At 46.8% G+C, this 22412-nt stretch overlaps 1 protein-coding gene across 1 annotated transcript in view; it reads left to right on the plus strand.

The window, feature by feature from the left end:
- Positions 1–676: 676 nt before the first annotated feature.
- The window catches only part of STXBP2 (syntaxin binding protein 2), a 40005-nt gene continuing 18269 nt past the window's right edge, over positions 677–22412 (plus strand). The window contains exons 1-4 of the mRNA XM_083184910.1: positions 677–915; positions 16311–16360; positions 19041–19122; positions 21959–22035. Coding sequence (XP_083041036.1) covers positions 879–915; positions 16311–16360; positions 19041–19122; positions 21959–22035 — 246 coding nt within the window. The 5' untranslated portion in view covers positions 677–878. The remainder of the gene's footprint in view (positions 916–16310; positions 16361–19040; positions 19123–21958; positions 22036–22412) is intronic.

The raw sequence follows: 22412 nt of genomic DNA on the forward strand, positions 1-22412 counted from the left end.
TCCCTGCATGTGACAGGACATACATCCTGCAATAGGATTGCATATTACAGTGCGATTTGGCCAGTAATATTTAACCCATATCGCATTGTATATGCAATCCGTAACATATGGGCCAATAGTCTCCAAACCTTGAAGCTTCCCTGAAAACTCATCTCTGCAACATTTTATTAGATTGCAGAACCGCCCACATAACATCATAAACTTTTCCTATCCAATCACTTCCCCACAGTACAGTCCAGCCTCCACACACATCACTTATTGCAGTGGTAGCCAACCCTAGCCCTCGAGAGCTACCAACAGTTCACATTTTCCAGACAACCTAGCTGCTGCACAGCTGCACTCATTAATCACTGACACATTTTAAAAGATCCACAGATGGAGCTAATTAGCTCACTTGTGATTCTGTAAGGGGGCCTGCAAAACATGCACTGTTGGTAGCTCTCGAGGACTAGGGTTGGCTACCCCAGACTTATTCTCTATCTTTCACTTTTCCATCCTCCAGAACCCAGGCCAACAATTCATACAGCTCTCCATGAATCCTGCGAACGAACCATTCTATTCTGCTGCTGCTGCTTTATTATAGCCCCGCCTCCGGCGGTGATGACCACGCCCATGTAACTCAGTCACGCCTCTCCCCAGCAACAGCCGCTGCGCCATACGTCCCTTGACCACGCCTTCGATAAACCAGGAAGGGTCGGTAAACAATCACGTCATTGGCTGACTGCCTTTCTTCCCTAGCAACCACGCTTCCTCCCCTTAGCAACGGACTTCCTGCACCTCCCGTGATGTTCCGAAGGATCGTGACGTCGCAACGCGGAAGTCGCCAAGTTTCGGGGGACCGTAATCTGGGGACGGCGGTGGCGGCGGGATAACGTAAAATGGCGCCGTCCGGGCTGAAGGCAGTGGTCGGAGAGAGTAAGTGTACCGTGTGTATGGTTATGGGGGTTCTCATCTGGGCGTTATCCGCTCCTGCTCAGCACAAGCCATAGCGGTTTCCGCTGCTTACACCGGCTGCCGAGTGCAGGGTTGCATTTTAGCCTGTCAGTGTGATGTCATCAAGCAGCAGCAGGACGTCATGGGCCTCGCTAGGAAGTGACGTCACGAAACAGTATAGGACAGCCTTTTAAAAGTTCTGTATTAAATGGCAAAATGTGTCTGAGTGCTCTCTGTAGGTGGATACTGTGGGCTGATATGTCCTGCAGGTATATAATGTGTATATATGGCTCAAGTTCAGGGCATGGAAGCCCCAGGACTACTATTGCCACTATCCTTGTCTATTGGGAATAGTCACCTGTCACAATCGGAGCAAGTTTTAATGTGCTGCGGCAATTGTCTAGTGATGTTCTGATGCAGTTTAGTTATGCTGACCCAGTTGTCATTGTACCTGTGCAGCTCATAAGTGTAGTTGTACCACTCTTCATGTTCTGCTTTTGTATTTGTAAACAAATACATTTTGTAAATTTGTATACTGTTTTTTAGTTTATTATCCAACTACCTTTTGTGATGCCCATCGGAATGCTGAGACTGGACGACCAGAGGTGGATTGGGAACTAATAGTGGTCTGGAAAAACTTCTAGATGTGGTTTTACTCGAGTGGCACCAAACAAAATGTAGGCAGAATCAACACCAAAATAGGCAGGATTAATTTATCACCATAAAGGCCCATACACACTTGTCAACTTTGAGCCGAAAGCCGCTCAAAACAGCAAGTTTTAGCTCAAAGCCACCCAGTGTGTATGGCCTGGCAGTGAGCGGTGATGCGCACTCCCACGTCATCGCCGGGAAAGCCGTTCATCTGATGGTATTTCCAGCAGATGAGCAGCTTTGAGGATGGCTTTGCATAGCGCTGCGCTATACAAAGCCGTCCGCGCCCCCCCCCCCCCTCCTGCTGATGGTGCCAAGCAGGAGGAAAACCGGTCAGTGAGTATGCGACTTTCCCCCCAGCAATGACAGCGATCATCGGTGTCCATACACGCTTGGCAAAATCGCCCAGTGTGTATGGACCTTTACTGTGTGGAAGCCATTGGTTTCAATATACTCGACTGTCTAGTGGCCCCCAGACCTCTCTATTGCTGTATCAAACCACAAACATCCACATTTCACATCGTACCCCATCTCCCCCACTGAGACTGTCCACAGACCACAAACCTTCATTAAGCAGACAAACAACTTATACAGTAATCCTCCCCAAATTTTACAAATATCCCTTCCCCTCCTAGAGTACAACCAGAAAACACCCCAGAAATTGTTACACCTCAGATAGCACCCATTCCTTTCGCAATGAATATCAGAATCTGAATCCTTTATTGGCCAGGTACACTCGCGTATACTAGGAATTTGATTTGGATTTCTGTGCAGCAGCCAGTTGGGTAACAGTCAGACAGTGATAGTAAAGATATACATTACACATACAGGTATACGCTAGATGTACCCTGGGGATTATAGGCGCCACTGGTCGCCGCAACAGCCAGGTAGGTAGCAGTACAAGCAGAGACAGTACAGTTATCACACAGGGAACATATACGTGATCATATACCTGCCGAGCTGCCCAGCACCTAGGCAGCCATCAGCGTCGCCGCAACAGCCAGGCAAGCACTGTGTTTCGCCCGGAGTATTGGGTGGGTGGTGGACAGACTCCCGCAATTCGCTCATGCTGGAGGAGCGGCTGGGGCCTGCAGGCTGGAAACCACTGTCATGGCTGGGTGACGCCGCCGGGAACCAATGGGGGTCGCCTCCTCTGGTGGTCATGCCGGGGGCCGTGTCAGTGCGCATGCCTCTCCCGGCCAGGTCCTGTGCCGCATCTTGAGCCGGGTCCTAGTCACTCCCGTCTGCCTCCTCCGTACATCTCCTCCGATAGAGTGGTCATGCCGGGGCTATGCGCTGTCCCAGCCTGGGGGGGTCGCCGCATCCTGTGTCGGGTCCTCTCCTCTGCCCTCTCCGTCTCCCCTTGTACCCACCTCCCTTGTCCTCCCGTCCCCGAGGCGCCCCTTCTCCGGGGCCTAAGGATGGAAGCCCCACCGGAAGTTATATATATATATATTGGCACCAGACTTAGATGAGTATTTGCATTGTTGGACACTCTGCTCTAAACAGGCAAATGTGTGTGGAAGACAGGAGGTGGATGGGGCCAAAACTCTGGACAGGTGTCCTCAGGTGCATTGGCCTTCCGGGAATCTTCCCGGAAAGGTCTATGGCCAATCTGTCCATGACCATACCCGTGCTGCCGGCACCCAGAATGATATCTGTGTTGCATGCCCGGTATCAGAATGTTACATCCTATATTATCCATGGGAATAATCCTCTAACACAAGGATTGGGAACCTTTGGCCCTCCAGCTGTTGTCGGACTGCATATCCCAGCAAGCCCTGCAACATATTTAGCATGGCCAAATAGCAATACTGTAGCATGGCATGCTGGAATGTGTATTTTAACATCATCTGGCAAGCCAAAGGTTCCCCATGCCTGCTCTAACACATACGTGGCTTCTCTCGTTGTCTGTATCAGTGGGAGCTGCAAAGAAAATCTTTGAATGCAACTTTTGGCCAGCAAACTGTCTGGGGTAGAACCCTTTACAGAATATTTTATATCGTGTTAGCCAATTTCTATCTACTTCGTTATTCCCACATTTGAGTTTTTGTCTATAGATTATCCCAGATGAGATATAGGGCCTTATTCATATTCCTTTGGTCCTCCAAGCATTCACACGGAGGACCGATGTTGTGCGTCCGCACATGCGCAGGGAGCATGCACCCATGGCGAACATTCAGTGCATGCACCCTTCACGGCGAGCGGGGGGGGGGGGGGGGAGAAGGGCGCCGGGCAGCCCCATTACCATATGGGAACGCCCAGTGTTTCATGGCGTTCTCATGAGAACACTGGGCATTCTCATGGTAATGACGGGGATGCCGGGGCTGGCAGCTGACATCGCCAGATGTCAGCTGCCCACCCATATTCGTCCCAGCGTGCACACATATGGGAGTGACTTGAAAAAGTCACTTTTAACTGCGTGTACCTTCCACATCTTTTGTTGGTCGGCGACCATCGAAAGATGTGGGAGGTTACCCGCAGTATGCGAATGGAGGTTAACATCCATTCGTAGCCTGTGCGGGCGGTTGGCCGGACATTAGCCATGTGGGGTTTGGTGGACCCCCATAGGGTCTTAATGTTTCCGTTATTACCCTTATTCCATTATTAGTGAATTATCATTCACTGTGGTTGCAGTTCTCAGTAATTGTTATTATCCTGCATGCTTTACAATTAAGATATGTTAGAAGTGGTCAGGCTACGTTTAATAGTTGTAGTGCGTTCAACCTGTGGTGTTTGGAGAACTTGGAATCCCACGGCATCAGAGATACAGGTTAGGCGATCATAGAATGTTTGACCAAGTTGAAATCCTCATGTTAGCTAAGCTGGCCATACACTTGGCCATACACATGGTGCATTGCATTGGGTGCACATCATGAGGAATATTATTATGATGCGCAGTCCCGTGGGGCAAGCACCCGACGCTCAGATCATACGTGCTTCTCGTCTGATCCATCGGCTTTCCTTGCGGCCATAAGCATTTTGTGTGTGCTTTTAAAGCACGTACGCTTGTTCGTTTGACCTGCATACGATCAGGTTGTATGGAGGTCATTCTGATGTATGGCCTGCTGTAGACTGTGTACATTAGTATGCATATATATACGCCCAAAGGGCCTCATTTGTTGAATATTGAAGTGCTTCTCTCAATTGTAAATCTTTGGCACTTGGAAAGCCAAGTATTTGAATTTAGAAGGAGCAATCCTGATTCTAGGGGGAATTTACTAAAGTGTAATGTTTTGGAAGTGAGCAATGTTACACATAGCACCAATCAGATTCTAGCTATTATCCTCTAGAACAGTGATTCTCAACCTTTGTCCTCAGGACTCCCCAACAGTGCACGTTTTCCAGGTCACCTTACAGTTGCACTCATCACATTTTAAAAGATCCACAGGTGGAGCTAATTATGTCACCTGTGATTCTGTGTGGAGACCTGGAAAACGTGCACTGTGTGGGGTCCTGAGGACCGAGGTTAAGAACCACTGCTCTAGAAGGTGCTAGCTGGGCAATAGCTATGGCCCCTACACATGGAGCTATGTAGGAGTGATTTTCACGTTAAATGAAGTAATATCACTGGAATCGCTGCGTGTGCAGGACACAGAAGTAGTGCTAGGAATGCTCTAGGGCAGTGCTTCCCACATATTTTTCAGTTACGGTGCCCTAGAGTATCAGAATTGTTTCCAAGGTACCCTTAGGCCAAAAGATTCTTATTGAGTAATTGAGAAAAAAAATATGAAACCAAGTAAATTGTGTTTATATGTCCTCCTTAGGTTCAGTTATTTGGTGAGAGACTCGATCCACTTCTGTTTGTCCACATATTGTATGATTGGAAGCCACAAGCACTGGTATTGCCTAATAAACTGACCATAAATGATTTGGATTGGTCCTGGACCCCTGTAAGTGCTCAGCGGCACCTCAGGGTGCCATGGCACACAGTTTGGGAACCACTGCCCTAGGGTACTGGTACGTGCATACACTGTCCTGCGCTATGCAGAGAGTGTAACATTGGTTTGCTGTTAGAACACATATGTTTTAGTCAGGAAACCATCAATGTAGAGGCTGCAGTATTGCTAACATGTTCTTCACTATGCAGAGCATGCAAACTTCATACAGAGCCCAACAAGGATGGTTTCATTTTGTCAATATTCTTAGAACTTGGGAGAAAATGTGACTTGTTTAAGGTTACAAAGAGCTGACATTGGCCTCAGCTTGAGGTCTATGTCCATTCTGTATTTTTGCTTTGGTGTATTTTATTATTAGGCTATTCAGTCTCTCAACTGTAAGACCGAGACATATATGGCGGCCTTTGTCTTCAAAGTACTCAAACTGCGCCTGAATCCACACTGCGACCGCTGTCACATGACCATCTTGGACCACTGTCGCATGACTATCTTAGACCACTGTTGCATGACCATCTTAGCACACAGTCAATCAGTCAGGCCCTTAGTCACATACAGTGACTAAGCCCCGCCAAGTACCCCCCCGCCGCCCATGCAAACCCCCCCCCCCGCAGCCTTACCTATTGCGCTAGTCCCGGCAGCTCCAGTCTTCTGCTGAGGACCACCACAAAATGGCCGCCCCCATACAGCAGACAGTTTCAGAGAACTGTGTGCTATATGGGGGCAGCCATTTTGTGGTGGTCCTCAGCAGAAGAACGGAGCCGCCGGTGTTTTATCATCACACCCTGTACGTTACCTTGTAATTTTTTTTATGTTTGCTATGTACGGCGCTGCGGACACTTTGTAGCACCTTATAAATAAACAAACTACTACTACTGCAGATATTGCACTCTAAATGGGTATGAAGCTTATTGAGGCTCTTGGTGAAAATTAAATTATCACAGCTAGGATACAGTCGTTTCCCAGCTTCTGCACTAGATAGTCAGCTCTTGAGCTTCCAGTGTTTGTACAGTCTCTGGTTTGGCTCCTGTGTGTCTCTGTTTTTGTAAACAAAGCGTTGGTTCCCGGACTGTGTGTTTACACAAATGAGTGAGCCAGCTCCTGCACTCCCTGTGTGCTCATGTGCAGAATACGGATCTGGCGCTGCCATGCCTTATTGTAGTTCCTGAATCATGTGTATGTACACAGACAAATCCTTAGGGAGTTGCTGTCCATGCTCCCTCCATCGGGACAGGGTGTACGGTATACGTCTAGCAGTGTGATTGATTGTAGGCTGTTCAGACCTGAATTGTAAATCTGCTAGTAACGGATAATGCAGCATACTATACAGTATATACATACATATACACAGACACACACATATGCCATCACATACTACTGCATGTATTTCAGTTTGAGCGCTCCCTTATCTCCCCGGCGATACTATCACAGGATTTCCTACACATCACACACACACACACCCAGCCGCTAGCAGCAAGCTTCCTCTTTTTATTTATTTTTGTTCTTTTTCATTCTTCCCATTTGCTTAAATATATTCTTTCTTCTTGTTTCTGAAAACTAAAAGCGGGGAGACAGAAAGGTGCTTTACAAGCCAGATGGGCAGGAAGAATCTTGGGTTCCATGTTCCTGCACCTGTCGCCTCTCTCATCATACAGGGTTCTCCTGATAACATGCAGTGCTTCCTCTATAGAGAACATAACTGTATTACTTAAATGCAAAAATATTCTTATACTATATATCTAATGTACAGGTGTGTGTGCAAGGGAGAGCGAGAAATATTACATTTCATTATCGCTGCCCTGCTATTCCAGGCCGTTGGTGCTATCCCTATCCAACTTGTTGTTTTACATTTTAGATCATCAAATTGTGTCTCTGCACCCCATCTCTCTACAAAGAACAAAACCCTGCACACAGCCCTTTAATGCATGATGGTACCTTTTGTGGCCCATGTAGTTGCCCATATTAATTGTGTGTGTGTGTGTGGGGGGGGGGGGGGGGGCAATGCTCAGCACTGCATATGAAGGAGAGTAAGGGAGTGGCCAGTAGACGAGAGGTAGATTGAGTGTCATTAACACAGGGGGGATATTGCAAGTCTACAGAGCTAGAGAGCTCACCTAGAGAATGTACAGAGACAGAAAAGGAGAGTGGACCAAGCACAGGACACCTCCAGTAAGTGGAATTAGGAGATGTAAAGTCGGGTATGGTATGGCAGTCCAACAATCGGGATCCCGACATCGGAATCCCAACTGCCGGTGCCCTGATAGGGGGGAGAGCACAAAGAAGCCCCTTGGGGGGCCATGCTGCAGGCTCGCTACAGGTTCTATTCTCCCTCTATGGGGGTCGGGAGAATAGCACCTATAAGTTGGGATCCCGACTGTCGTGCATTCAAACAGTCGGGATTCCGATGCCGGGGTGCTGATCGTTGGAATCCCAACTGTCGGGCAATCATCCAGCATCCTGTGCAGTCGTGAGAGGAGACAGGAGCTGTCTGAGTGGTAGGGGGATAGCCAGGAGAGGGCAGTATCAAGCAGAACATGGGAGTCAAAGGTTTGAACAGGAGAGGGGAGGGTGGTCCACAGAGTCAAAAGCAGCAGAGAGGTCAAGAAGTTATTTATTATAGATTATGTATTTATTTCTTACCAGTTATTTATATAGTGCACACAAACCGTATTCCACAGTGCTTTGCAGAGAATGGAGAAGATTTATATTGCGGCAGTAATAGTGATATGTGTTGTAGAGTTGATGTTCTGATGTGACACTGTATAACTGATGTAAAACCTTTCCTTATCTCAGGATAGCCTCCTAGTACACAGATCTCCCCTCAGAGGGCCCAGTGTTGCTATCAGTGTTTACAGGAATGGTTTCAATTTCCAGTTTATAAAATACCCTGTTCTCTCCACAAACATATGAAGGTGCATGCGTCCATTCAGTGTAGGCACATTGGAGCGCTCCCATGTAGTCTGAGGCAGGGGATTATTGGTATCACCTTCATCACTGCTTGTACTCCTGTGGTTGTGATAGGGCTGGGTTACATGTGCACAGTTTATATTTCCTCTGCCTCCGCCATGGCAGCCATCAAGTATGGGTTTCTCCCTGCTGGGTAGTGCTTTTGGAAAGGAAAAAAAGACCTCTGGATCCTATAAGAAGACTCCTCCTCCATACACCAGTGTCTTTTTTTCCTTTCTGGGTAGTGCATGTGTGTGGACACCGGCTCACCTCACGCTGCAGACTGTCGCTCCCTGCAGCTGCTGTGGCTTCATGCAGGAGAGAAGGAGAGCATAAGCTCTCATTATGCCGAATGCGGGCCCCATGGGGTAGCTGTGCGGCGGCGTCCAGGGGAGCGATACGTACTAAGCCACCTGCACGCGCTTCCCTGCCCCAGCTCTGTGCTAAGGGCGGACGCCGGGTAGTGCGCGTAACGTATCCTCAGGATGAGGCGCGTCATTAGGGCGCGACTTCCGGTACGCGTCATTGGCTGTGGTAGCCGGGAGCCGGCGTGTGTTCAGTGTCACGCTGATCTGAGGTCTGGGTAATCGTGAGCGGGACTCGGCCTGCTGCCTGGACTTGGTGTACGCTAGCATCTTGGTTGCCTGGACTTGGTCAGGCACGCGGCAGACTTGGCGCGGACAGTGGGGTGAGTTGTATCTGACTTCTTGTTCATGTAATAAGTTACTGGCTGGGGCAGTACTTATACTTAGACGTGACTGTGTTTTCTAGAGAGCGCACTACCAATTATGGAGGAAGACAGGCAGTCTGGCGTAAAAACTGGGTGAGCAGTGTGCTGGTGTAAGGGTGTCCACGTGGTGTTGTTTAAAGTAGTTCTTAGTGACTGGTTGGTGGTTGTCATTGTAGGTCTGAGTCTAGCAAGGATAAGGGGAAAAGCAAGCAGAAGAAATCTGCGCTGAGCAAATGTGCAACATGTGACAAGACGCTGCCAGATAAACACGTGGGGACTGTATGTGAAGGCTGTAAGGCGTCTGAGTTATTTCCCCCGGCTCAAATGGCGAGCCTGGTACAGATGTTGAAAGCGGCCCTGGCAGATACGTTTGCACCTAAGGAGGATCCGGGTAAAACGCCCATTAAACGGAAAAGTTATGTGCTAAATGAGGATATAGATGATACAGCGGGTCAGTCAACCAGTGCTAATATGCTTGGGGGCGACTTAGATGATGGAGAGGAGGATGATCCAGGGCAGGATAGGTCGGACGCGGACTTGAATGCCGACATGGTTGACAACCTTCTGGTCCGTATTTATAAAGCATTAAATATTGAAGACAAGCAGGAGGATGTAAGCTTGCAAGAAATGCTTTTTAAGGATAGGAAACAGAAAAGTAAAACGTTTCCCTTATCACAAACTCTGAAAGACATAATAACCGAAGAATGGAAGCAGCCAGACAAAAGAGTGGCTATTCCAGGGAAGGTTAACAAGATGTACCCTTTTGACAAGACGCAAGTGCTCTCATGGGAGGAAGCACCTAAAATAGATGCGGCGGTGGCGAGGTTGTCGAAAAAAACGACATTGCCACTAGAAGAGGCCAACGCCTTTAAAGATCCGATGGATCGGAAGATCGAATTGGGCCTAAGGAAACAACACTTAATTTCAGGGGCTTCCCTGAAAGCAGCGTCAGCAATGGCAGTAACATCCAGAATAATAAGAGGCTGGTGTCAGCAATTCGAAGGGGATATTCTGGATGACCTCGCAAGTTCGGAGCTGTTAAAAATTGTACAAGACGTACAGCTTGCAGTGGAGTTTGTTTGCGAAGCATCAATGGATGCGGTGAGGCTGGCGGCCAGAGCAGGGGCAGCAACAGCCGCAACAAGAAGGGCCCTATGGTTAAAACCATGGGCAGCGGACGTACAGTCCAAGAATAAACTCCTGTCCATGCCATTCCAAGGGGACTATTTGTTTGGTAGACAATTGGACGAACTAGTGGCTAAGATCTCAGGGGGGAAGTCTGTTTGGCTTCCTCAGGATAAGGGAGGCAGAAGGGTACCTCCGGCCAAGTTCGGAAGATTTCAGCCCCAAGACTACAGAGAGTCACGGGCATATAGACCAGGAAGGCCCTACAGAAGGGGATCCTGGGTCTCAAGGGGCAATTTTCGTGCCCAAAGAAATAGGGAGAATAAATTCTCCTCCAAAAAGGAGGCACAGTGACGTCGGGTCACAAACAGTAGGGGCCAGACTACTGAAATTTGCAAGCATCTGGTCCGGGACCACTGGAGACAAGTGGGTCCAAGAGGTAGTATCCTCCGGGTACAAAGTGGAGTTCAACAAAGTTCCCAGAGAGTTTTTTGTTCATTCTCCGATTCCCAAAAACAGGGAGGAGAGAAAAGCCTTATTAGCAAGTTTACAGGAAATGCTGGAACAAGAAGTAATCAGCATTGTTCCAGAGGATCAGGAATTTCGGGGATGCTTTTCCCGTTTCTTTTTAATAAAGAAAGCGACAGGGGGATTTCGGACCATACTAGATCTGAGACGACTCAATCAGTTCATAGAGGTCAAATCCTTCAAAATGGAGAGTATCAAATCGGTGATACTAGACTTAAGTCAAAAAGACTTCATGACGTTGATAGATCTCAAAGACGCCTATTTGCACGTTCCAATCTGCATAAGCCATCGAAAGTATCTGAGGTTCAGGCTAATGGGCACAAGCTATCAGTTCAACGCCCTACCATTTGGGCTGGCTACATCCCTGAGAACATTCTCCAAGGTGCTGGTCGTGCTGATAGCAGCACTAAGACAGAGCGGGATAAGGTTATTCCCTTACCTCGACGACATTTTAATAGTCGCAGACTCCGAGGAGAAGGCGCAAGAGCACACAGACAGGGTGGTACAGTGTCTGCTGGAACACGGTTGGTTAATAAATTACAAAAAGAGCCAGTTGATTCCTGCTCAAGAACTAACATACCTGGGGGTAGTAGTCAATACAAAAGAGCTAAAAATTTCCTTGACAGAAGTCAGAAGAAGAAAACTAGTGCAGCAAGTAAAAAGTCTGCAAAGAAGACGCGTGGCTGCATGGAGGTGCTAGGCCTAATGTCAGCAGCTATAGAGGTAGTCCCTTGGGCAAGGTTCCATACAAGGAAACTACAGAGCTGTTTTCTTCTGCAATGGAACAAAAACTCAAAAGACTTGTCCCAAAGGATAGTCCTGTCCACAAAGGCCAGACAAGACTTGGACTGGTGGGCAGCAGAAGACAGATTGGTGGCAGGAAGATACTTTGGCACGAAGCCGCAGGTTACACTAACCACAGACGCCAGCGAAACAGGCTGGGGAGCAACCTTCAATCATCAAGTGGCTCAAGGAAAGTGGCAGCAAGATTGGAGGGAGGCTGCAGGTGGTTTCAGAGTCAACTGCAAGGGACAGAACTAATCGTGAGGTCCGACAACCAGGCGGTAGTGGCCTATGTGAATCGGCAAGGAGGTACGCGAAGCAGAGCATTGATGGAGGTGGCCGCCAAACTGTTCGAGTGGGCGGAAGGTCGGGTTCTGAGCATCACTGCAGTATATCTGGCAGGGAAAGAAAATGTGGTGGCCGACCAATTAAGCAGAAGAGAATGCCTGCCAGGAGAATGGGGTCTCAACCAAATGGTATTCGAAAATCTGGTGGAAAGATGGGGACGTCCACAGGTAGACCTTATGGTGACGGCAGGAAACAGAAAAGTACCCAGGTTTTTTGCCAGGTTCTGGGAGCCGCTGGCGGAACAAGTAGATGCACTGTCAGTGCCTTGGAACATGGAGAGAGCTTATGTTTTTCCCCTAATACCGATGATTCAGAGGCTACTGAGGAAACTACAGAGGGAGGAGATCGAAGTAATAACGATTCTGCCATATTGGCCTCGCAGAGCATGGTTCAATACGGTACAGAAGTTGGCAGTGGACGATCCGTGGAGACTACCTTCGACCAAGGATCTACTAGTACAAGGAGAAGTATTCAAGGAGCAGCCGGAATCATGGAAACTGACGGCTTGGTTGCTGAAATCGGAAGCCTGAAAGCAAAGGGGTTCAGTGAAGGAGTAGTGGATACTTTGCTTAAGGCAAGGAAGCCGGTAACCATGAAGATATATTATAGAGTGTGGAAAAAGTATGCTTTTCGGGCGAAGGAAAATAGTAAAAATCCTCGTAGTGTGGTCACCGTACTTTCCTTCCTACAAGAAGGTCTGCGAATGAACCTCTCCCCAAGTACTTTGAAAGTGCAAGTCTCGGCTATATCATGCATCTTGGATTGGGACATAGCCAAGAACAGATATGTACAAAGGTTCATGCAGGCAGTGAAAAGAATTAAACCAAGGGTGAGAAGTCCGATACCATCATGGGACTTGAACCTGGTGCTAGGGGTTCTAACAGAATCACCGTTCGAGCCACTACAAGAGGTGGCCTTGAAATTCTTGTCATGGAAAGTGTTGTTTTTAGTAGCCATGACCTCAGCTCGTAGAGTATCGGAACTCCAAGCACTGTGGATAAAGGAGCCGTACTTCAAGATATATACAGATAAAGTAGTCTTGAGGACAAATCCAATGTTTGTACCTAAGGTGGCGTCAGAATTCCATATCAATCAGGAGATCATATTACCTACGTTTTGTACAAATCCTACAAATAGTAAAGAAAGCAGGTTACATTGCCTGGACTTGGTCAGAGCCCTGTCCATTTACAAACAAAGGACGGCTGAGTTTCGTAGAGTCGACAATTTATTTATATTATCAGAAGGAGAAAGAAAGGGGCAAAGGGCCTCTAAGCAAACCCTATCAAGATGGATTAAAAGCTGTGTTCGACAAGCATATATCATAAGGCAGCAGGAGCCACCTGAAGGGTTTAAAGCGCACTCAACGCGATCAATGGCGTCATCGTGGGCAGAGAAAGAATCTGCGTCACTAAAAGAGATTTGCAAGGCTGCAGGGTGGTCCTCAGCCCACACATTTACAAAACATTATAGAGTGGACGTCTGGTCCTCTGCAGATGCCAAGTTCGGGAGGAAGATCCTGAGCGCGGCAGTAAACTAAGACGTGAAGAAACGTTCTTCTTTGAGTTATGAATTATGTGGCCGGTGGCCTGTTCTTGTGTTATACGTGAGTATGACCCACCCTATGAAATACGGTACTGCTTGGGCATGACCCATACATGATGGCTGCCATGGCGGAGGCAGAGGAAATACCGGGTTATTACCTGGTAACGGGTTTTCCTCTACTCCGCCATGGCAGCGGTATTTCCCACCCTTAAAAAAAAAAAAAAAAAAGGGGTATGTTATGTGGAATAATGATGTTCGTTTGTTTTAAAGCTGAAGAAATATAAAGACACTGGTGTATGGAGGAGGAGTCTTCTTATAGGATCCAGAGGTCTTTTTTTCCTTTCCAAAAGCACTACCCAGCAGGGAGAAACCCATACATGATGGCTGCCATGGCGGAGTAGAGGAAAACCCGTTACCAGGTAATAACTCAGTATTTCTTCTATCCCCTCCTTGGAAATATAGAACATGAACTGCCAATAAAGTCCCATTACTCCATGTAGTTCTACCATGTCTTATTTATTCTCGGTAAATACTGTACTTATATGTTAGTTGGGCACCCAATTAACATACGTACACTTGCGGAAGAAAATCGCATTGTCCCGTTTTAGTGGCGTGCGATGCGATCTTAGTAGTACTTTATATGCATATCTTAATGCATATATTACTAATGTATGTAGTACAGTAAATATGTTTTGTCAATAAAGTTTTGTGAATAAACTGAAGCTGTAAATAAGTGCTCCTGGTCCCTCACTCCCTCACTCTGAGGTAAAACAGTTCCAGACATGGATGCTACCCAGAGTGCCCCCAGTGTTTCTGGCATCAGCGGTGACTTCAGCGTTGTACGAGGTGAGGAGATGTCACTGATTACAACTGAGGAGGAGGCGCTCACCGTTTTACAGAGCTATAATTTGCTGCCACAGACGCAAACTTGCGTCAATGGACACCCGATGAGACTCTCTCATAATTAAAGGAATGTACCTGGAGGTGTCCTATAAAGGCCTGTCGCCGAAAGGTGGCAGTGTGTACTGGGCTGTGGTACCCAGGTTGCCGTCTCCCCTTTGTTAAGCTCCTATGCTTCATTTATTCCTGGGTGCATGAACTGTCTAGTGTGGCGTACTGTGAGTGGGAGCTGGGGATCTGTATTTCCACTACAGTGCAGTACAATGCATTAATGAGAGAGGCATGTACCTATGACTTACTTGCCCGGTCTCAGCAGCAGATCGGAGGACCGAGGTTTGTTGTGGAGGTGGATGAGACCCTCTATACCATGGGTCTTCAAACTGTGGCCCTCCAGATGTTGTGAAACTACATGTTCCAACATGCATTGCCACATTTTTTCCTATAAGAGCATGCCAAAACTGTCAGGGCATGCTGGGACATGTAGTTCCACAACATCTGGAGGGCTGCAGTTTGAAGACCCATGCTCTACACTAAGAGAAAGTACAACGTGGGGAGGATTCTGCCACAGCAGTGGGTCTTCGGTGGCGTATGCCGAGAGACGGGGGCCTGCTTTATGAAAGAAGTGGAACGCAGAGACTGCACAACCCTGCTGGATGCGATGACAACGTATGTTGCCCCTGGGAGTGTCATCTGTAGTGACTTCTGATGTGCCTATAAAACTGAGGAGTTAGTAGCGGCTGGCTACGAGCACGCCAGGGTCAATCACACATATAACTTTGTGGACCCTGATTAGGGAGTGCATACACAGCGTATGTGGGGGGACGCAAAGTGGTGAAACAAAAGATAACTGGGTACTGCAAGGCACAATTTACCAGCCGTTTCAGCGGATTTTATATGAGCCTCCTGCCTAAGGGCTCTGCAGTGCCCACTTAGCACTTTTCTTGTTATCTTGTTCTTTATAATGATCTTGCTCTTTTGATTATATTGTTTTTTCTAATCATCTTGTTCTTTTGATTATATTGTTATTATTCCATTTTAATGATCTTACTCAGTTATTACTAAAATTTAACCTGTGTCTACATTACTGTCTCAGATGTGTTGTATGGATGCTGTGAATGTGTTCCTAAAACAATACCAGTATCAACGTGAACCCGAAGCGTGGCGAGCGGCGGCAGAACGCGCCCACCGACCTTTTCATACCTCCACTATCCACGATGGTGTGGAGTTGATTTTGTATAGTGTGGCAAGCGCAGCGAGCCACCGAGCCCGAAGCGTGGGGAGCGCAGTGGATTACTCTACATGTATTCTGCGTCCGCTCGCCACGCTTCGGGCTCGGTGGCTCGCCACACTGTATAAAATCAATTCCACGCCGATGTGGATAGTGGGGGTATGAAAAGGTCGGAGGATGCGTTCCGCTGCCACTCGCCACGCTTCAGGTTCACGTGGATAGTGGGTCGACTCTGCGCTTGCAACGGTATGGGGTGGTGTGCATACTGGGGGTGTTAATATGGGGTCGTATGGATAATGGGGGGTACCTAAAATAGAAAGGAATACATTAATTCTTAATATCGCATGGCATCGCATCCCATTACAAGTTTTAGTGTCATACAATGTGTGGTTAACGATGCGATGCGATAATAGCGGGAAAAATATACCGGCAAAAAAAACCCCATTCATTTCTACTATCGCATCGCACGCATCGTATGACACTACAAGTGCACATGCGATGCGATGCAATTTCCTTACGCAGAATAGCCCACTAAGCAAATAGCTTAGTGGGCGCCCAACTAACTTATAAGTACCGTAAATACTTCTATTTACCCCAGAATGTCTGTATTTTATCTTCGTGTAATCCAATCATTGTCTGTCTCCGCGGTATCTGTAAGTGCTTTGCCATCAGGACTGACTCCTTTCCCTGTTGTCTACAGAGATCCTGAATGGGGTGATTGGCAGTGTAAAGAAGGATGGGGAGTGGAAGGTAAGTGACACCTAATTGGTAGGGTTTAGGTTGCCCGCAGCACCGGAGAGCCCAGGGCATTACCACAGAGGGTTATTTATTATTGTTCCAATCTCAAGGTTCAAAAATATATTTCTGACCTAGCATGCATTGCTGTGCACCCGCATTTACAGAGAGCAGTACAGCAGTGGCCGACAGTAGGAAAGGATGCACCTGGGCTGGTACTTGCGGAGTACGGATTATGGCCCTTATTCAGATCTGATTGCAGTACGAATTTGTTCTCAAAATGGGAAAACCATACGCACTGCAGGTGGGGTAGATGTAAAATGATAAAGTAGTGACTGGACCGGTGATCATTTTGTGGGGTGAAAATCCAACTCCCAGGACAATCACATTGCTGTCCTTTCATTGGGGACCATCTTGCGTTAAATGGACTGTCCCCGTTCTGTGGTCAAAGTTTTGAAAATGGTAAATTGTCTTTCTATGGTTGTTAGTCAGACCTTTTAGTACAGTGTATCTATAATTAATGGAAATGAGCAGACCAGATGCAGCATGAGAAAGAAGAGCACAGTGCCCTCTTCCACCATGCCCCAACATCCGTCTCTTAAATGGAACAATTTAAGTTATAGGGTTCAATTCAATTAGCTGCAAAGAGTGCAATGTTCTGTTTACCTGCTTCATTCAACGCCGGCAATGGCACTCGCATCCTTCGCTGGCTGGTTTCAGCCTGAATTTGCACACAATTGTACCTGCAAAATCATTGTGCCTAATTGGATTGACCCTTTGGGTACTTGTGTATTATCACGGTGCCCATCGCATCGCATACCATAAGGCATGCGATGGTATGCGCTGCGATATCGCGCTATGTTCTACAATGTCATACAATTTTAAAATTGTATGGCATTGTATATGGATGTGATTATAACTTGTATAAGCACCCTAATGGGTGCTTACAATGTTAAATGCACCCCCCAGTAGAAGCGTGGCGAGCGGACGCGCATAACACAGGTATACGCGTCCCCTCGTGGGGCACGCTGTGCTTGCCTCGCTGCGCTCGCCACACTTTATAAAAACAACTCCACGCCGACGTGGATAGTGGGGATATGAAAAGGTCGGAGGACACAGTGCATCGGGTGTATGGCATGAGATGCGATGAAAAATCGCGCGATCACATATCGGGGCGCCGTGATAATACACAAGTACCACCCTTTGGGGTGTATTCAATGCTGCGGCGAGTGGCCAGCGAGGGGGTTAAACAGCGAGGATTGCAGAAAACCAGCGATCCTCGCTGTTTAACCCCCGCACCGGCCGCTCGCTCTATTCAATGTTCTGGGGAAATCCTCGCCGTCACAGGACGGCGAGAATTCCCCAGAACAGCAAGACCCGCGGCTAATGCAGGAAACTCGCTGTATTTAGCCGCGAGTCTCGCTGGTTCAGGAGCCGCATACTCCAATTCCCCCTCGCTCAAAAAATGGAGCGAGGGGGAATTGGCGTATGAGGGGGCTGCGTTGAATACTGTCAGCGTGAGTGGTGACAGCGAGCAGGAAACTCTGCTCGCTGTCACCACTCGCCCACAGCATTGAGTACCTGCCACTGTGTGTAACAATCCAAGGGGCAGATTCACTTAACTGCATGTTCAGATGTTCGGTCTGTTCAACATGGCAACGTGCCCGGAGCTATTCAATTACAGCAGTCAACCTTGTGGCAGAGACGGGAATGATGGGGCAGCAGGGATACCTGTTACCTGCATCTGTAATTTACTAGCATAGAAAGGGGGGACATGATAGAAACTTTCAAATTTTTCAAGGGTTTTAACAAGGTACAGGTGGGAGACATTCCTCACATTCCTCAGAGGAGCAGCAGAACACGAGGACATGCACTGACACTAGAGGGAGGAAGATTTAGAGGAAATCTGAGGAAGAATTACTTCACAGAAAGAGTAGTAGATAAGTGGAATAGCCTCCCATCAGAGGTGGTAGAGGAAAATACAGTAGTACAATTTAAACATGCTTGGGATCACTATGTTTCTATGCTGCGCGGGGCTAGGAGAACAGACTGCGCTGCTCAAGCAGTGGTTAATTGATTACCCATCTGATTTTTGGTGGTATTCCGAAGTTTTGAGATTTCATTAGTCATTGTGTTAATTGTGTATGTAAAGCAATAAAAACAGGTTTGTCTTGTATTTGAAACCGTTTAAAAAATAAATAAAAAAGAAATGTAGATATTTATGTGATCCTTAATGACCCCCATATATAAGCAATATATTGCTGAAAAGTCCCGATCGGGGAATCAGGCATTTTTCATGTGTTTCTTTTTCTGGATTTCCTAATGTATTGCTTTTCACCAGCGGGTCAGGGAATCGCATCCATCTGCTGATGTATTTATTTATTACCAGTTTCTTATATATCTCACACATATTCCACAGCGCTTTACAGAAAATATTTGAACATTCACATCAGTCCCTGCCCCAGTGGAGCTTACAATCTATATTCCCTACCACATGTACACGCGCACACAGATATTCTAGTGTTCATTTTGTTGGGAGTCAATTAGCCTACCAGTATATTTTTGTATTGTGGGAGGAAACCGGAGTACCCAGAGGAAACCCACGCAATATACAAACTCTGCACAGTATGGGGCCATAAGTCTGTTGCTCTCTGCCTGGCGTATTGATCTTGTTGTGTTCTCTCCCGTGACACAGGTGCTGCTGGTGGATCACACCAGTATGCGCATACTCTCCTCCTGCTGTAAGATGTCAGATATACTGGATGAAGGCATCACTAGTAAGTGTGTGCACACAGCACATCATGTACTTACTGCATGTTACTATGGAAGTGTTGTACACAGTAACACCGTATTCACCATCTGTAATTACTAATAATATATTCATATGCCGTCAGGGATATTTCTTAAAGGAACAGTACTCTGGAGATCATAGAGGCTCCTGGTCTGTAAGCTTGCTCCGAAAGGTCAGAGGTACCTTTATACCCCAACCCTTGTAGCCAGGGGTAGGGAAGGGTTTTCAGGACACCCTTCACCTCAAGGGCAAGGGATACATCTTTATTATTAGGCACTGCTAGGATTTCCTCCAGGACTGAACAATTGTTCTGCTCTCTCTGGTCAGGGAGTACCCAGAATCCTCATGGAGGTGGGAGTCCGAGCTGCCTATAAACTGCCAGCCCTCCCGCTTCTGGAAATGGCATTTGCATCACAGCCTTTCTTCTCATTGTAATCAGAGCCTGGTACGGGCCACAGCTAAGACAGGATCCCACCTACACAGACTTTGCCATCCTGTTTGTGGTAGATTTGCTAAATCTTCTAAAAGAGATTGGAGTGGATGTGTTGCCTATAGCAACCAGATTCTATTAGGCTGTTGCTTTGGGCAACCAATCAGAATCAACTTCTTATTTATTTAGCACCTTCTAGAAGATAATAGATAGTATCTGATTGGTTGCCCACAGCAACATCCCATCTGAAATAGAACTTCAATCGTAGTAAATTCCCCCTAACTGTCATTTTCTGGAATGCAATAAAGAAATTATAGCTAAAATCCGGTTGCTATGAGCAACATCTCCACTGTCCATTTTTAGAAGCTTTGTTAATCTACCCCATTGTCTCATTATTAGCGAGAGCCAATAAACAAATGTGTGGCATGTACCAGAAATGAAATAAGATATATGTATGGTCGGAAAGTCCGATTTGTGTCTACTATCATGCATAGGAGTCGCCATAAGCGAGCACTGAGCCAGGGATATACTGCGAGTGCTCCCTGCCTGCACACGGGTTTCTACACGTACTTCTTATTGGGTATAGTGTGAAAGTAAAGGAAATATGACAACATTTATTATACAGGTTGAGTATCCCCTATCCGTGCATCCCGTATCCGAATTATTCCAAAAACTTTTTTTTTTTTTAACAATTTGAAAAAAAAAAATTTTTTTTTTTTTTTTTTTCCCCCCTAATCCTTTTTTATACTTACCAAGTCCCCCGGCATCCATGGCAGGCCTTCAGCGGTCCCAGGAGTGCTTTGCGCGAGTGACGACACTGGCGTGCCTGGGAACTCGCGCAAAGCACTCCTGGGACCGCCGGAGACAGTGCTAAAGCCCTGCCGTGGATGCCGAGGGACCACCGGGCACCACCAAGGGACCACCTGGCACCACCAAGGGACAGGTAAGTGCCTAAAAAAAATGTTATTCCAAAAACCGGAAAATTCCCTTATCCAGAATGCTCGTGGTCCCGAGCATTTCGGATAAGGGATTCTAAACCTGTATATAGTTTCAGATCTATTGAGATTAGGGCCTGAGCAGGGCAGTTTGTGTATGAGCAGAATCCGCAAGCTGCTGTGATAACATCTGCGCTTGTACTTGCCCGCATAGAAAGAGAATAACATATCTAGTAGATGGATGAGTGGACTCCAGAGCAACAATGCTTACATTCCATATCCTCTGTATGTGTATGGCGTTAATAAGTTACCATCACTTTATTTATTTATTTATTTATTTATTTATTTACAGTTTCTTATATAGTGCAGCTTTACAATACTTATGTATATGAAGCCCTGGGACACCGGTGGTCAGAAGACTGACCGCTGCATCCCGATAGTAAAGCTGGCCATACGGCAGATTGATATCAGGCCTGATAGGCCGTGCGATTGAATGTGTGCACATCGTGAGGTATTTTGGTGCGATGCACGGTCCTGCAGGCTGAGAGGTCGCTCAACTGATCATATGTGCTGCACATATGATCAGCCAGGATGGCTTGCTAAGCAGATCATATGCTCGTTCGATCAATCATACAATCTGCATCATATGCTGGTCATTCTAATGTATGGCCAGCTTAAGAATCCCAACATCCTCCTGAATCCTATGTAAATTAAACAAAGTAGAGCCTTAAGGCCCCCATACACTGGGTAATTTATCTGCAAGTTGGGATTTTTTCCTGTGATTGCAGCAATCAGTCACAGGGAAAGAGCCTAAAAAAAGAAAGAAAGGAAGTGGCGCTGTATGATGAAAGATCATATAACAATATTTAATAACAAATTAAAAACATACATAACATACATTGTACAATAAATGACATCAATAAAAAATTCATGGGGTGGTGATGGATTTAAAATATATGTGGACCGGAAACTGCATTGACTGGAACCAAATGGATACAGATGGTGAATGGAATGGGGGGCACAGCAATTGTAGAAAGTGATAGCCCTGTGGGCTTATAGTTACCATATAGTTACAGGGAAAGAGCCTGAATTGCAGGTGACTGATAGTGGGTCTGAACTAATGCGCAGTCCTGTGCGCATCGCACCGGACCTTCCGGGTCACCCCTGCTGCAGAAGCATTAACTAGGATCGCTTTTCAGCTATGCAGGCTTATCTGGGATTGCATGTGATCTATATCGCATGCAAAAGGACCGCATGTGATATATTGCATGCGATCCTGCCACCCGGGAAGGTCCCTGGCTGCTCAAGGGAGCATTGCATGCATCTTCTCTGAGGGAAGAAGCCACCGTAATGTATGGGGGATTGTACAGAAGCATGCTTTATGTGTGGGCTGGCTGTGTAATACATTGGATGGCTGCACAATCATACCAACTGTGTGTTTTCTCCTTACATGTCAGTTGTTGAAGATGTTAATAAAAGGAGAGAACCCATCCCCAGCCTGGAAGCCATTTATCTCATCACCCCCAGTGAGAAGGTATTTTAATTAGTTTGTATAGATTTTTAGCCTCCATATTCTAACCCTTAGACCATTCCAAGTGTATCCTATGGTATTAATGTGCTGTATGTCTTTACTTGTTACACCTGCAATACTGACTGTCACACCCATGTGTTCTGAAACGCATTAACAGGTTTTTGTTTCTGTGAGGTCTGTATTACATCTGTAAAAATCGAACTACAGATTTTATCTTTATTTACAATGGGGAGGATTTAAATAAGGGAGCGTGTAAGTTATAGGGGCTTCCAACCGGAGATATTCCATTGTTCTGAGAGTGCCGCCAGCATCCGTCACTTATTGTGCCCAAATTCACCAGGTTACGGTGCATAAAGCGCCTATGGCCATTATATATCGTG

Source organism: Crinia signifera, chromosome 4 (assembly GCF_055691185.1).
Source record: "Crinia signifera chromosome 4, ASM5569118v1, whole genome shotgun sequence".
In the NCBI taxonomy this organism is placed as follows: domain Eukaryota; kingdom Metazoa; phylum Chordata; class Amphibia; order Anura; family Myobatrachidae; genus Crinia; species Crinia signifera.